The sequence below is a fragment of the Lathamus discolor genome, chromosome 3 (genome assembly GCF_037157495.1).
Source record: "Lathamus discolor isolate bLatDis1 chromosome 3, bLatDis1.hap1, whole genome shotgun sequence".
In the NCBI taxonomy this organism is placed as follows: domain Eukaryota; kingdom Metazoa; phylum Chordata; class Aves; order Psittaciformes; family Psittacidae; genus Lathamus; species Lathamus discolor.
In genome coordinates this window covers 48,318,789-48,336,555 of record NC_088886.1, presented here as the reverse complement: position 1 = coordinate 48,336,555, position 17,767 = coordinate 48,318,789, and the positions used below count along the sequence as shown (strand labels likewise).

Sequence of the window (17,767 nt, the reverse complement as noted above, 5' to 3'; positions counted from 1 at the left end):
GCCCACACCCAGAAAAACCAAACCCACCACAATAAAACCCACCCAAACAAAACCACAAAAACCCCACAAATCACACCCCTCCACCCCCCACCCAAACCCCCCCCAAACAACCCAAAAAGCATTCTAAAAAGTTAGTCATTAACTTTTCAAAATAGAATGGACAAACACAATGACTAATAAATACCTGGGTAAGCATGCTACTAGCTGTCTATTTTCTGAACTATTTAATTTATAATTATATTTTGTTTAAAACATAAGATGCTTCAGCATAGAAGGTTCAGCCATTGAAAGGACAGAAATTGGAGGAACATAAGTTTCATGAGGGCCAGAAAGACAAATTCCATAATGTCAGTATGTCTATAACAGACAAAAGACATTTAGATCCATCAATAATTGAAATCAAGTGCCCCCGATTCTGCAATACCAGTCTTCGACCTTTACCAGGAAGAAAGCCATTAACAGCAGAAAGGCAACTTAACATCATGTGCTTATGCATCAGTGTTGTCTACCTTAATTGACTAACCGAAGATTAAAAAGCAGCTTTTATAGAGTAAACATTTGTAAAGGAAGTAAGAGTAAAACAATACATTTTTTAGTTTTTCTTTGGCATGAAAGCACAGAAGATATACACTTGAATATAGAGCCAAATGGGTTAAATCAAGCTTCGGTATTTAAATGCTTATAATTCCTTTGCAATGCAGAACAGCTTTTAGAATAGAGGAACAGCACGTCTAGCATCAAAAATTCCCTGGAGAACCACAAGTTAGAGTGTCAAGGAAAAGTGAAAACAATTTGAAAAAACCCTCAATCATTCATTTAATAATCATACAATTTTTATTCTATTCACCTATCATTGTGCTTGAACTGAGTCTGTATGATTTATCAAGTAGCAGCAAGAGCCTGTAAAGCTTTCTCGCTGCCTTTGGATTTAGTCAAAATGAATGCAAACAATCACGTGGGATTCAGCCAAGCAATGACGTTAAATTCTGCTCTGTCAGAAGACAGCATCTGTCAAAGTCCACATTTAAACTGCTGCCTGCCTGTGCAGCAGCTGAAGAACTACGGAACGGATTTTATAGACCAGAATCCTCAGTTAAAACAGCTCAAAATCGTTTCTATTACTGCCTAGCAACAATGAAGGAAGGAATAGAGGGAAATCCTATTACTGACGGCGATTGAAGCACTATGCACTAGCACTCCCTGCTAATATTACGATTAGAAATATGGATACTGAGGAGAAGAGAACACAGCACTGCATTGTCCGACAAGGGAAACACCAGATGTAAGATCTCCAGCACACTGGCCGTGAACGCCGGAGAGCCCTGATAGGAACGAAAACGAGAACTACTCTCCTTTTGTTTGAAGGATCAACAAAAAGCCCCAAGACAAGGACAACACTTATGAACAAGGAAGGTAACACAGCAACGGGCAGACAGATGGACAGACTGGATACTGTGAAAAGCAATCGCAGGAAGCAGACTGTTGGGGGATGTGCGCATGTTCGATAGCATCTTTTTTGCTGAAGTGATGGCGTGCCAAAACTATTTTCTGCGGGTATAATCCTCGTACCATAAATGGCCTGACCAAGGAAGGTATGTCAAATCCTTGTATGTGATATTTGTTTGATTGTCTGTTACCTTTTCAGCCATTGCAGATAACAATCACTCCTAATTTGCAGAGCCCTGAGATAACATGTCTCTGAACAAGGAGAAAGAATGCTAGCAGGTTTTCCTCTCCCACAGCACAATGTCACTACCCTACACTTACTAAATGCACAGCTTAAGGTCTGCACAAGGCTGGTGTGGCTAGAGAGGAGGGATTAGAGGGATAATGTAGCTACCGTAATGATTGCTTTTAACTGAGAAATTAAAAACTCAAACCCCTCCAATATAGAAAAAACAGTTAGAAATCCCTTCAAACTAGGTCAGAATTAATCCTTATCTGAAGTAAGCTTAAAGCACTGTTAAAATGGCCATGATGTGACATACGGAGAGCACTGAACCATCAAAACAGACAATGCAGTCAAATTTCATTATCCTAAAAGTACCTTCAGACCTTGTTACACTTGATTTCCACCATCACCACCCCCCCCCCCCCAAACATAAGCAAAATGTAATCAGGCTAATATTGGCCAAGCACAAACTGGGAGCATGGAAAAGACTGGAAATTATTTAAACCATCAGCAGTGCAATCAGGCACCACATTTTACAAATAACATCAGGCTCCCCTGACATCCCAAAAGGAAACCTTCAAACACTATACTCTCAAAATGTTAAGCACGTAACTTGTCTCTTGCCATCATGACAGTTTCTGTTTAACATGAAAACACCGACTGTTTGACTTGGATTATAAAATTACATTCCATCTAATTGCTGTTCTTTTCTATTTATTGTTGAAATTTAAATACTTTTTCACTGCTGGCAAACAAACAAGATGAATATTTGCAATACAAATTCAAGACCTAAATCTATAGCAATTTATTACACCACAGAAAGTGCTTATCTGCAGAATCTACCAATAAGCTGTAATAAATCATTAGATGTCAATATAAATGTGCTTTCTTTGCCCAAGGCAATGCTAACATGCAATAGAACAACTGCAACTGGAAATAGTTCACATACCTAAGGATGCAGCACACAACAGTCACTGGTTTCAGATCACTTGTAAGACATTTAGAAAATCAAGTCACTTTCCAGAACTTGTAAACCAAACAAAAAAAAAAATCTCACCATAGGCAATACTGCTGGAGATGCATGCTTAGCCAGTGGTGCAACTTTCTTATCTGACTTTAAAAGCCCGCACATCAAACCTTACCCCCAGTACTGTTTTGTGCAAAAGATTAATGCAGTCTGCAAGTAAACTCAGGCACATTATGTGAGGCTTAATATACAACTGCTGCTGTTTATCAAAATACTGACTCTGGCTGCCTTCTGAACTCTTCTCTCTAATTAAAGTGTTTGCCCACACAGCTAATCAAAATATGAAAATCCAGGACGTGTGAATAGGAAGTCAAATGCTTCAATCTGCAAAGCTATAATTATGGAGCAGAATTCAAAGTACCAGGAACCAAAACACCAGCAGAGCAGAGACCGCAAATAAAAATTCAAGAGGCATTCAGAGTTTATATATTTGGCATTTGATAATGCATCACTGACTGCACAGTCAAGTGCCAAAAATGAAGTATAACTATTATAAATCATATCTTCAAACTGCAGAGTTGCATGCAACAACACACTTTCAGAGGACAAGGTAATTGTGTAGAGACCTTTTGCTATACTTAGGTTTTCTTATCTACTGCCAATGGTTGGTGCCTGTTCATAAGCTTGCTGTGAAATTTAAAGATTTGGGCAAAAGCAATAATGCTCTAACCCTAAGTAGTTCAAGAGAGTAATATTTTTATGGTATTATTTGATGGTGCTTTTTATATTGACAGCTATTTACATTATTTTAAAACAATGCATCCTAGCATGTACTATGTTTTCACAGGTTTCAAGTAGCTGTTGCTGTGTTTCAAACACCTCATACCCGCTGTATATTTTGAAATGTTTTACACCTGAATTATTAAAAAGAAAAGAAAGTTATTTGTTTTTTTTCAGTCAATATTTTTTATGAAACTGAGAAATAGACACAGGTCCTTCCCCTACCCATACAATACCTTTTTTAAGGGCAAACAGAAACTGAAGATTTTCCATTAAGCTCTCCCACCTTGAAAAATCCAGGAAATACATGAGACCTGACTCTCCCTAAATTTCTTATGATTCCAGCTCTGTTTCTCACTGTAAAACTTATTTTAATGTGCACAACGTAAGCATGCTTCCTTAAAAAAAAAAAAAAAAAAGTATTTCAGCAATTACAACTGCCTTTTCTGAGACACTTCTTCAGTGCATCATGGAAAGCCAGTACCTGAAGTTAGTTTTCAGTTTACACAAATGTTTACACAACTGTATGAATGTAGGTGCACACCAAAACAGTGCCTCAATTTAAAATGAGACACAGATCAGTAGCGTAGTGCAGATTTAGAAGTGGAACAATTCAGTGTGACAAAAGTAATCTGAATTCCAGCTGCTATTATACATTTGTGAGATTCTGGATTTTATTTTCTTCCTAAACTGCACATGCATGCAATGAAATGATTATTAATCAAATATTCCTACTGTTGTCTTCCAAACTGGTATAAAACCAATTAATTTCCTTGAGATCGAGGGCACCCTTTGAAGTGGCTTTTGTGTTTGCTTATGCAGAAATATCCTTCCCAAATAGCTGAGTGTTCATTTAAAACTCACTGCACAACGCAGAGAAATTCAAAATTATTAGTTTTGACAGCAAGCTTTAATTTTCTGAGCATGCAAATGCAGGTTCAAGTGGTCAAATAAACAAAAGTCTTTCACATTTAGGACTTAATTTCTTTTAGATGAGGATAATGTCCAAATCAAAGCAGCTTAAAAAAAGAGTAGTGTGGAATGTTAGGTTAATGCTCAAGCTACACATGTTTAACAGCTGTACACTGGAAAGTAATTTTTAGAAAGGCAGCTCAACCTCTGGTAAGCAGCATCTGTCCCAGTAAGTTTAAAAAAGAAACAATAATAAAATACAAAAAATTAAAAATAAAAAAAAATCAGAAACACTTTCAGTGAGCTTAAAACCAAAATTCAGGACTGCAGTGTAACAGAACAAATGACAGGGAAGAGCTTAATAGGCAAATATTTGCTGTTTCAGAAGGAGAATTAAGGAGCCCTGTCGCCTTTTTAGATACGTATACATTGCCATAAACCACCGTTAAAATCCGCACTTACTTGCTCCTCCTAGTGGAAGGTAGTATGAAAGAATTCTGACTCAGGGCACTACTACTTTCTTTCCCCTTGCTTCCAAATCCTGTCAATGAGGCACCTTCTGCAAACACGTTATTTTGTTTATATACAAACTAACGTACAGTAATTAAAATAAACCCTAGTTATACATCTTTCACTACCCTTTTCAAATACAAATTTTCCCCTACGTGAGCCAGGCAGACTGAATGTTACATTACATACAATTTTGCACTATATTATTCAACTGCCATCTCATCTTAAATTACTTCTTTACAATGTAAAATCCTGTAATTTCCCACATAACATGTCACTTACTTTTTAAATTCAGAAATTAATCCTAGTATTGGTTTTAGAAGATAGCAAAGCAATTAATAAATTACACATTTTAATGAGAAATAGCATTTTCTGTGGACTCCTGTTCAACTGTCATCCTTTCTCCTATACAAAACCCTAGGGCCCAGAAAGAAATTAAAGCAAATTGAAAATCACAAACGAATTGCTACTGTGCAGTGAAAGGTTCATTTACAAGATGATGTGATCAGCTTTTAATATGCAGCATCATGAAGCTGCCATATTGACTCTACTCTTGAATATGAAAAGAAAAAAAATTAAGAGAAAATTAAGCACATGCTACTTTGGCACTTTCTCCTACAGTTCAAGCTGCTGGTAACAATACTTGAAATATCCATACGATCCCAAAAGCATGGTAGTTACATACACATTTATAGATGGACAAAATAAAACCCGAAACCCAAACCCAAACTAAAAATCACGTTCGTCAGACAGTCTGCCAGAAACTTAGTGCTATTCAATTTCATTTGCAGTTAATACGAGCATTTACCCAAGATCTCTGCCTACAGTTTCATTTTAATTCAGCTGCATCTGAGCTTGGCACAACAGCCAAGTGTTCCATTCAATATTTTCTTTCAATGTGCAGTAGAAGGTTAAAGGTGCCTGAAAGGTGACAGAAAATGTTATCCTGTATTACCATCTGAGGGCTGTGCAATGAGGTTACTGGACCCTGAAAATTAATTTTGACAGGTGCATCTTCTCATTGACTTTCTGAACACAGTCGGAGCCAGTGGAAACACACCAAGTGGTGTACTGTGACTAACGCAACTTTGCCATAATCAACCTTGCGCCGTCTGTCCCACCACCAATACATGACCATTTTACAGAAAGGGTTTTTAAACTGTGAGCTGTACCAGCCTCTGCGTGGTAAATCAATTTTAATTAATGTCAATAAACCTTCCATCTGCTATCAAGGCCTTTTCATTCAGCCCTTTTCAAACACTGTAAAGGATTTCACAGCCAGTATACATGAAGCTATTTATGTGTACTTCAAACTTTTTCAGTTATCTTATCATCCCCCCCCCCCCCCCCTTATCTTTGGTACCCAGGACATTTGTCAAAATTTTTACCATGAAAAAATATCAAAAGCTAGTAAATCTACTTAAATCATAACCAAGGTTTACTTTCAGCCTAAATCAAACCTTGGTTTTATTTTCATGGCCTGTTTTTTCAAAGGAGTTGAACTCAATTTTCTACCTAGGTTCTCACTGTAATCTTTTATGAGTGTATAAAATTAAAGATCTCTGATATTTTATTTTTTAATCTTTGCAGCTTGAGCCATTTACAGACGATTACTCACCAGGAACAAAAGAAGATGAATACCAAAGAATAGCAGTGGATTCAAACAGGATCAGAAAAGCATTTAGCTTGGCCATTGTCTCATATCCCATCACTGGATTTTTACAACATGCTTCAGTGGAGAAGACGACACTGCTGCTTTGCAAAGATGACCTGGAATACCAAAAGGTCTCTATTTCGCACCCATCTCATTGGCCTGATCTCTCTCGTATTTCTTTTTGCTATGTTTCTGTTCTTCAATCATCACGACTGGCTGCCAAGCAGGGCTGGATTCAAAGAAAACCCCATGGCTTACACTATACGAGGATTTAGATCTACAAAAATCGAGACAAACCACAGCTCTCTAAGGAACGTGTGGAAGGATGCCATACCTCAGACGCTCAGGCCTCAGACTGTCACCAACTCCAACAACACTGATCTGTCGCTGCAAGGAGTAACTGGTTTGGAAAATACCCTCAGTGCCAATGGAAGTATATACAACAAGAAAGGTACTGGGCATTCAACTTCCTACCATTTCAAATACATCATAAATGAGCCTGAGAAGTGCCAGGAGAAGACACCTTTTCTAATACTGCTCATTGCTGCAGAGCCAGGCCAGGTGGAAGCTAGACAAGCTATTCGACAAACATGGGGTAACGAAAGCCTCACCCCCGGCATCCAAATAGTTCGTATTTTTTTGCTGGGCTTAAGCATCAAGGTAAATGGACACCTCCAGCGTACCATACTAGAGGAAAGCAGACAGTACCACGATATCATTCAACAAGAATACTTAGACACCTACTATAATTTAACCATTAAAACTCTGATGGGAATGAATTGGGTTGCATCTTACTGTCCACATGTTGCATATGTTATGAAAACTGACAGTGATATGTTTGTCAATACTGAGTATTTAATACATAAGCTTCTGAAACCAGAACTTCCTCCAAGGCACAAGTATTTTACAGGTTATTTAATGAGAGGTTATGCACCTAATAGGAACAAGGATAGTAAGTGGTATATGCCACCTGATTTGTATCCAAGTGAACGTTATCCTGTATTCTGCTCCGGAACTGGTTATGTTTTCTCTGGAGATTTAGCAGAAAAAATCTTTAAAGTCTCCTTAAGCATCAGACGTTTACATTTAGAGGATGTATATGTGGGGATCTGTCTTGCCAAGCTGCGAATTGACCCTATGCCTCCACCCAATGAGTTTGTCTTCAATCACTGGCGAGTTTCTTACTCCAGCTGTAAATATAGCCACCTAATTACCTCCCATCAGTTCCAGCCTAGTGAACTGATCAAATACTGGAACCACTTACAACAAAATAAGCACAATGCCTGCGCCAATGCAGCGAAAGAAAAAGCAGGCAGGTATCGCCATCGTAAACTGCACTAGAAGGACAACACTCCCTCTGTCAGATGTACTCCATGTGCAATGTGTAAATACTGCTGAGCGCATGTACAGTGAAAATGGATGAGCTTAATGGGACAGCCTTTAATTGATCCCCATCACATAGTGGAGTCTGAAAATTATTTTTTTAAGTTAAAAAATTATAGCTCTTGATAACCTAATACTATGAAACTATAACCAAAAGGTTTTCCCAGCAAAATTGAGGAAAAATGAAGATGGCATATAAGGACCTTTGTGTTAATGTGCAATAATAAGCATGCACACTTTGGTGGTAAAATTGCTGATTTATGTGCCAATAAAATATGATTGAGCATATTTTCCACACTAAAATTTTATTTAAAAAAATGCATTCATAGCTCTCATTCTCTTTGATGGAATGACTTCTTGCTATCTAGAATGGCTATAAAATGAAAAACTTAAAACTAAGGAAATGTACAAAGGGCAGATCAGTTTTAGCTTCAAATACCACATTAAAATTATTATACACTTCTTAAATGTTTAATTTATTTAGCAATGTCACATTTACAATTTTGTAAGGCACTACCAATGAACTCTAAAGCGCTAAGAAAGTACTCCCTTAAAGTCAGCCCAGTTTGGGGAAGATTGCTTGTTTTGGTCAGGAAGGAGGAATAAATAAAATCAGTGTTTAGAAAACTGCCACCTTTGTGCCTCACCTTCAGAAATGTATGTGGTGTTTAGGTTCAACTCTAGATTCAAGCAAATTCTCCTGAAAGAGCTGATTAAAGTTACTTAATTCTCTAAAAGCCACAGGGTGAGCTAAAACCTGGTGCCAAGCAAAATTCATCTTGGCATCTTCATGCAAATTCATTGAATCTGCTGTTCATTTCTTTGCACAACTTCAAGGTAACTCAAAATCTGATGATAAATGCGAAACAGAACTTCAGATCTTTCACTGTAGTCTCAAAAATGTTCCATTTTGTGGAAAGAGGTAGAAAACCAACCAAATGTTTGTTGATTTTGATCTTTCCTGCCTGCCCTGCCCTCCCCTCCAAAACAAGAGAGATCAGTGAAGTGAAAACACATCTGACAGAGAAAATTAAGGCACATGCCTTACTTCACAGATGGGGAAGACTATGGCAAAATAAGATGGACAGTTCCAGATAGCAATACAGGCAAAACAAAAATCTAGGCGATTTTAAAAACTAAAGCAACAACATGTACCACTGAAAAAAAAATTGCGAGAAGTAGGTTAAATCTACAGGTTTCCAGTTTTCTAACAAACAGAACTTTTAAAGGTTATTTTCCAACTGAGTTACAGAGTTATATCATATTCAGGTTATTACTGTTTATCACAGTGCCAGGGTAAGCAATACCCATCTCTGATTCAGCAACAGATAATGGAACTGTGATTAGTTTTCTGTTTGTCTGGGACTTTTTAATTGGATAAAAAACAAATATTTGATGTACTTTTATTATTTAATAAAATTGATTATATTTATGGTCTTCAGACTTCACTTTTTATGGGAAAGTTGCTCAGGAAGAAAACAATTCATAACTTTATAATTACTTGACTTTTCTAGCATTCCCTAGTTCTTAAAGCTTAGTTTTCATACCATGAGATCAGAGCAGCTGTTTTGTTGAGGGTTTTTTTGTAATGAAAAGACAAACAATATTACTGAGCATTCTCAGCAGCCCGAAAGCTGTCTGTATGCAGAAACACAAACACATGAAGAGGCTGCACTGCACTGGACTAGCTATCTGAAGAAGTTCCAGGAGCTCCTATTGAAGATGTGTATGGGAATTTGCTCATCAGCATTTTTGTTGGTCATCATCCACCAAATTTTGTCATCCATTGTATTTTAGGTATGATAATTATACATTTGTGCATTTCCAAGATATTGCAAACTGTAGGTGTGTCTATTTCTGGGGAAAGTAAATGTGAGTCAAAACAGTAGCACTCTGCATAAGAGATTACTCCAACTAAATTGAAAGTGCCTCCACTTAGTTTGTGTGATGGTTGTTGGCCTTACTGTGAGACAGAGCATTAGAAAAAGGCTTTGGGAGTGTTCTTTCAACACATATTGTTTTCTTCACCCTCAGTCTGCCTGCTTCCTTTCAGCAAACACAGGCCACAGTTAATATCCCAGCTGAAAGCCACCTGGATGAAGTTAACGATATGCAAGCTTTACACAGTAATGCTAGTTTTAGACAACTAGAGGAGTCCTGAGAGCCAGCTACTACTTAACAGCATTCAGTTCTGGAAGATGTACAATCCTGTAAGTGGCTTCTCCCCAAGTACTGCCAGCCAAGAACATAGCCCAGCCTCTTGGAGAGGTCTTCAATGCTGTTCCCTGCCTTCAGTACTTCCAAGATAGACTATAATGCACACTACTTGGATTTTACCAACTCTGGATAGTTCAAAATGTTGTATATTGGGTATAGTCCAAGATGTTAATAACTAAACCTTAAACAGTTTGGCAATTGAATCATAAAGTTTGGCAGCCAAACCACCTCTCGAGTACTCCACTTTGGAGCTCATGCATGATGCCCATCTGCCCAATCTTGGCAGAATTATGATAGGAGTTCAGTTTATCAAACCTCTTGATAGTAAAAATACTAGTGAGGAGTATAAGATGTTAAAGAAAAAAACAAAGAAAATAATGCCCTTTTAAGGGACCAATATTATTTTTTAACATTTGTATTTATGTTTGGCCATATGTTAGAACTACTCTATACACAAATCATTATCAAGGCTACTTAAATCATTCATAGCCAAGTACTGTTTTCCTGCAGTTTGTTACAAAGCTTTCAGAAGTAGGAGGGACAGCTGTATGATTAAATACGCAATTATGGAATGAAAGATCCACATTACATTCTCTGACTGTTTTTACTGTTTTCTATCTTGTGTTTAAGCTATTTGCTCACTCTAGTAGAATATAAAAACTGTTCAAGTTAAAAATACTGCAATCATTATTTATTATATTCATTTTTGTTAGAAATAAGATACCAGCTTGTATCTAAAAACCTAACATACCTCCAAAGCAGTTAAAACAAAGGTATAGAAGTCTGTATTATATTTGCTTTAAATGCTTTTACTTCTCTGTGTGTCTTCTTCAGATTCAAAAAAAATTTAAAGCCATACTGACTCACAACTTGTTACAGAAAAAATGCAGTGTCATTGGTAGCATTATTATGGCAAAGAAAAAAAGTCTTAGAAAAGCCAAGCATGGTAAGAAAAATGAGAAATGGGAATTCCATAATGTTACCCTATTTATTTAACTTTCAACTAAAAAAAAAAAAAAAAGAAAAGAAAAAAGACTTAAACAATGATACTAGATGACCAAAATGAAGTCCCACCAAAAAAAAAAAAAAATTAAATTGCTGTTCACCAACAAAAGAATTGTTCCTTTCACATCTCCAGTTATATCAGTGACTTGGGTTATTTGCAGATTGTATCAGTGGACTCGAGCATGGAAAATGCACAGCTAAAGGTTTTGGAGTAATAGAACTGATCCTATTTCCAGCCACAGACAGATTTTTTTCATGGGTAAGGTTCACGATCTGTTCTAGTCTGAAAAAAATAACAGCTAAAGCTATTTCTAAGCCTCAGTGGTTGGTCTGAGGGAAAATTCAATGTCCATTAAGTTCTTCACTTAAATGTTATAAATTATTTTTATGTCCCATAAATTTAAAATTGTATGATGGCAGTGATCTAGACGAGATGAGACAGACTGGGTTTCAGGTTAACCTTACTAGAATAGTACTTAAAATTTGCTCTTCTTTGCAATGTAGTAATATAAAATGTGTCAGTCCATATTTACAAAATATTTTCAGACTACATTAACTTGTTAAGCATGCATTAACTGTCACAAATTCCATGGTAAATCAGGCACTAGAGGGAAGGGAAGCACCTAGACACCGTCATTTTATTCTGCCCCTACCCCCCTCGCCCCCCATCCGTACCAGCTTTACTGAACCACATTAATACAATACCCAATCATACTTCAATTTAAAATACCCACATAATCCCACAGCGCAGAAAAAAAAATCTTCTCTCTTGAATGAATAGTCATTGCAATGCGTGAAAACTTTGCAGAAGGAGATGAGAGAGGGAAGATGCTAATATAGAAGATACTGCTTCTTTCATTTGTGCTATTAGCAAGAATAGGCTTCTAACTAATTAGTAAAGCCATCAGTAGTTGTTCATATATTTTGCCAATTTCAAACCCCATTTCTCAATCCCTATTTAATGCTGTCAAATAAAACAAATAAATAAATATTGGACAATTACTTAATTACACTATGATAACTGCACTTAGCAAATTTTAAGAGCATTACTGTCATTTTAATTTCAGCCTGTTCTTCCAAAACAGCATGCAATTTGAGAGGCAAGCAGTCTTGCCCTTCCTGACCACAGCAACTTCAGATTGCAGATCATACATAATAGACACAGCACTTGCTGTATTACTACAAATTGTATCTCTAGCTCATCCAGTCCTGCCTCCCTTCCCCAGCTCTGCTTTTCAACACTTAGCCACTCTGCCAGGGGAGCACGGGCGAAAGGGGGAGGCAGGGAAGCTGCACCACCAACTATGTAGTGCTGCACTGTGAAAATGTAGGTCAGAGGAGAGAACATTGGTTTTGCTTTGCACCCGAGGCTTTCTGGGGCAGGAGGCTGGGGGAGGGCTGTGGAGAGCAACTTCTTACAGCAGGTCAGTTAACAAAGCTCTGTCATTTCAGAAAACAGGAGAGTGGAACTGAAAACACAGCAGCTGATCAACAGCACACAGGTTAAAAAAGTAAAATAACATAGGGCAGGCTCAGTGACAAGGGAAAGCATTCAGAGTGAGACCAAATTAGAAAGCAGGATCTCAATTTCTAGCGTTAAGTGTTCACGCTTTTCCCCTTCTGGAGAAAATAAATTCTTCAAACAAAAGTTTCAGTTTGTGATTGCAATGCATTGCTTTTCATTATGGCCTAAACCAAAGTAATTACAAGACATGATGACATGAATAGCAGGTCAGTAACTCCAGAGTATTTTACATATAGGACTGTCAAGCACATGGTCAAACCTAAAGCAAACTAGATTGCTTGTAACTAGGAATAAAACCACTGCATTTTTGAATAAGGAGTTAATTCCAGTCTCAATTTGTCCCTGGTTAACTCAAAAGAAATCTAGTCTGGTGCAATATGGCACCTTCCTTTTACAGTTAAACGACTGCTAAGGAATGTAGCTGAACATGGGATATGGATGAAAACTACCACTTTGCTATTCTGATATTACCATGGCAACAGTTACAAGAGCTCTCTTAAGCATTTAAATCTGACCGTTTTCATGATAACACTAACTGGATGATAGTAATGATGCATTTTCGTTCATGAGCTAACTGCTGTACAACTCAAATCATAGGGTACGAAACATTCCCTTCGCTTTTCTCAAGACTATGTTTGTGGTCAAAATGTTCTGACCAAGACAGTAACCTTGAATTATTCCTCTGAAAGTAAAACAAAGTCCCTCTGGCAGAGGGAGCATTCATGGCTTACAGCTTTACATACTCTCAGAGGTCTTCATTTGAATGCTTAAGTTGTGTACAGTTGGTGTACAGGGTGGAGAAGTCAAGACTGCTAAAATCTTTGATGGCATCTTTCTTAAAGGGCTTTCTTTTGCCTGGGAAGGCCTGAGAGTATAATACACTTTCTGAAGAGTGAACTGAATTGCTATCTTCTAGGTATCATTTGTCCAAGAGAGGTAGAGGAGGGGGAAACCAGCGTTTTTCTACCATCTTTATCAGTATGTAACCAATACACACTTTTAAAAATAAGAAAACACTGCAAGCTGCTTCAACCTCACTGAAGGCCAAAGCATATTGAAAAATATACAAGTGTGACTCTGAGGACAAGTGCATCAGAACAAGTGCATTCATTTCCTTTTAACCCATTTAGCTTTATAGAGTATTAATTCACATCTCAACTGTTTAACATGAATATTTGGTGAACCACTCACTCTGATCTCCCAGATGCTCAGTATGGGCATAATGGAGAAGTCTCCTTTTCTTTACCTCATTGGAAAGCAAAGCGTGTGAAGCATATTTCTCATCCTAACATTTTAAGGATACCAGCTTTGATATTGTCTTGCAATTAAATCAACTGAAAAAAGATGAATAAACTGAGAAGTGTGAAATCCCTAAAGGTTTAAAATTCATGAAGATGACAAAACTTGGACTAGAAGAAATAGCCATGCTTGCAAGGATCTAGGAGATTGATCTTTCCAACATGAAAAAGTCCTTAAAAAGTTAAATATTCCAAGTTCTTTCCCTGTTAACCCTTTTTGAAGTTGTGGATTAAAATCCCCTCAACCATGACATCATAAAAAGACCAAATGCCTCTGCTCTTGAAAACCACAACCCCACCACATCTTTTTGTGTGGAAAGGCCAAGTGTTCCCACATCTCAGTAAGCTCAAAGTTTAAAACAAGAAAAAACAACTGCCACAAGAAATCCTTTGTTAATAGACTACCGAACAAGTCACCAAGAAAAACAACACTCTTGTTCACTGCCTTTAATGAAAATTTAACATATCCTGCATTTCAGCAAGGTGAGGTCCAAGAACTATTTTGAGACTAAGAGACAGATCCTAAGCTTCATTCAGGGTTCCTATGTCATAGTATGCAAAAATACTATAGTATGCCATAATTTAAACCCATTGTGCCATAACATATAGGTCAATGCAAGATGATAAAACAAAAATCCAATACTGGAAAACACTGTCTCTGGATTACTCAAAAATTTACGACTGCCACTTAATGCAAATGCCAGCCTTTTTACAGGCATTCCTCTGAAGTCCACCTAGGCATTGATTTTTGTAGACATAAAAATTCAATGCAATTAACTTCTGCATCAAGAGAACAACCCATTTCCCATTTTATCATGTCTGAATATTTTAAAGTATTACTATATCATTGATGGTTTTTTAATGTAGAAACGGGTAACAACGTTTTTATGTCTCCATAGTTTAAAGACACAAGATTACAATTCAGAGGTAATTTTAATGTCACTTAAAACTCCAAAATAAAATTATCATACATCCCGAAGGGGAAAACAAACACATCTATTCTTTAAAAAGCTAATCACAAAGCTTATGCTGTAAGCATACTGAGGCATACCAAAGGGGGACAAAAAAAAAAAAAAAAAAAAAAAAAAAGGGAAAAGACAAAAACCAAAACCACACACCTAAATCAAACGAAAAAAATAAGACACCCCCCAAAAAAACTCAACACAAAACCACAAAAACCCCAAAAACCCAAACATCAAAATAAAAATCCAAAACAAGGAAAACCCAATAAACCCACAGAAACCACAGTGTTCCTATATAAACATATCTTCCACAGAAGAAGTTTTCAATAATGCTGCCATCAATGTAATGAGAAAATTCAGTCTTTCAAATATGAAACAATTTTTAAAAGTTGATGCTGCCAATTACTTCTATCATTTCACCAGATTTGAGATGGGTTATCTATTTTGGGAGTTATAAAGAAGAAGAATGACAGTCACTTTTTTTTTGCTTTACAAAAATAAAGCATAATTCATTCATATTTAAAAGTCAGTTACTACTTTATACTATCAGCTGTGAATTTTCACTTTCTTACAAGTAGGCAAGTTTTCCTGCGACATCCAACACAGGTATGATTTTCTTTCTGATCAAAATTCAGTTGAGAAATGGATGCTGCAAACAAGATATCCAACTTACATGAGTTAATAAAGGAGTGACAGCCTTTTGCCAATAATCTAGGGACTTGACACCTGAGTAAAATATAATCTACCATTTTCATTTACAAAATGCACTGTCTGGGTCCCTCAACAATTTTTGAACTTTTTCCTTTCCACAATTTCCTTATTTTCTACTAGTAGAAGTTAAACCGTTTGAATGAGTTATTTTCCAAATTTCATGCCAGCAGAGGAGAATGGAAAAGCCAGAATAAAGTACTACAACTACATTTCTTCCCTACCCATCCTCCCAGTAATCAAAAAACCTTTACACACATTAACACCCACTTTTTCTAACTTATTCTGCACACATTCCATAAATTGAGCCTTTTTGAGGCATAAGACTACTTATGACCAGTCAAATATTAATCCAGTTACACAAGAGAAAAATATCTACGCATCTTGCACTGAAAATTTTTAGTGGAAAAAAAATGTATGTGGAATAAATGGCATTTTTTCTCCCATTTCTCATCACTGTATTTTCGTGGACTTCTGAGTATTAGCACTTTGAATACTAATACTTGGATTCATAACACCCTGATTTACAATGAATCCTAGAATATTCATGACAAAATTGATCACCATAAGCATTAATTGCTTGCCTATTTTTTTTCCTCACCACCTATGTAGAAATGAATAGTAGGAAGCATTACCTGCTATCATATTCTAGGTAGCATACAGCAAAGTACTTTTGCATCTGTTTAAAGTGCTGAAAAGAAATATTCAGTGTATACAGTCATTTCAGCAGATACAGCTATGATCCAGTTTACTGTTAAGATAAATTGCAGACTTGTACAGTGCTTGTGCTCTGAAAGGATGGACTGATTCAACCATGCCAGAAGGCTGAGTAGCTGCCCTCCTCATTGTTTATCATATCCAGATGTATAATGCAAGGTGCTGGATAATATCCATTTTTATCTGTGACACTTCAAGATTCTTGGGCAAAACCAGCTTTACAGATTCGTTGAACATATTCTACACTGGCTTTGTCAGTTACTTGAAGTGGAAAATGATCACAAAGAGATGCATTACCATAGGGAGGAAAAAAAAAAAAAAGAAAAAAAACCAAGACTGCCTCCTACTTCAGCCAACTAAAAAATTTGGCATTCCATTGATTTCAGTGGCCAATACAGACAGAAGAATCTGTGTTCATAGATTGTCCCTGACCTTTGGGAAGTCAACAAAATGGAATCCATTTTATAACAGCCAATAAATCTTTCTTTTCTTGCTGTCCTACTTCCCTTCAACAACGACCCCTTCATAGCTAAACTTTTCTCAAGTTATGAAAAAGATACGTGGTAACCCACTAGAAGCACATCTCTCCAAGATGTAATATGAAGCACTATGCATTTTTCTAGACAAACCCTGTAATCTCCCTCCCCATCCAAACACTTCAAGAACATGCTAATGAAGAAACACTCTCTCTCAGAGGAATTTCTAACTGGTCTTATTTTAAACAAGTGAACATAAACTCCTTAAAACTTTTTTAAGACCCCGTTAGGAAGAGATGATACAAACCTGTTTGGTTCAGCAAAGTCCCAAACTACAGTTTATTTCCCATACGTTTTCAAAGTTTACTAGTAAGCTTGAGTCCTTTAGATATCATCAGAGAATTGGTCATATACTGCAGACCAAGTCTATGCTTAAGTGGTACCTGATGATACTAGACTTAATCAAATTGACTTTTTTCCATGTTTTGCCTATGTACCAATATAGATGATAAAAAAAACCCCACAACAGTAAGGATAATTGTTGATTAGAACTTTTTATTTCACATACTCTCTCCTTAAACAGTTGATAAAATTTATCCAACAATTCACAAAAGTATTACCCAGATTTCCCCATTTACTGAAAAATGTAAGGATAGAACACAAATACACCTACACAGATTCAACTATAGGAGATTTTATTCTGAGACTATAGCATCCTCCATACATGCAGTATGGGAGTAGAAATTATCAATACATTTACCATGCTGCTGCTAACTACATTAAATGAGTATATAAACTAGAAATACTTTGTAACTACTTTGTGGCAGGCTTCCACTGACTAGTTTCAGTACTGGGAATGTTTTTCCTTGTGTAACGATAATTGAAGTGTGAAAGGAGAGACTATGCCCTAAAATAAATAGGCTTTCTATTGAACATTCATAGCTATTTTATTTCCTATTCCCTTCTTACCTTAAAGACCCC

The 17,767-nt window shown here is 36.7% G+C and overlaps 2 protein-coding genes across 2 annotated transcripts in view; one reads left to right on the top strand and one right to left on the bottom strand.

Annotated features, from left to right (window-relative positions):
- Nucleotides 1–17,767, bottom strand: part of CDC73 (cell division cycle 73) — a 110,756-nt gene that overhangs the window by 42,380 nt on the left and 50,609 nt on the right. The gene's annotated exons all lie outside the window — the stretch shown is intronic.
- On the top strand, nucleotides 1,059–9,315 carry B3GALT2 (beta-1,3-galactosyltransferase 2). Its single transcript, XM_065675055.1, has 2 exons — nucleotides 1,059–1,592; nucleotides 6,432–9,315. The coding sequence occupies exon 2, from the start codon at nucleotides 6,568–6,570 to the stop codon at nucleotides 7,834–7,836; it is 1,269 nt and encodes a 422-aa protein (XP_065531127.1). The 5' UTR covers nucleotides 1,059–1,592; nucleotides 6,432–6,567; the 3' UTR covers nucleotides 7,837–9,315.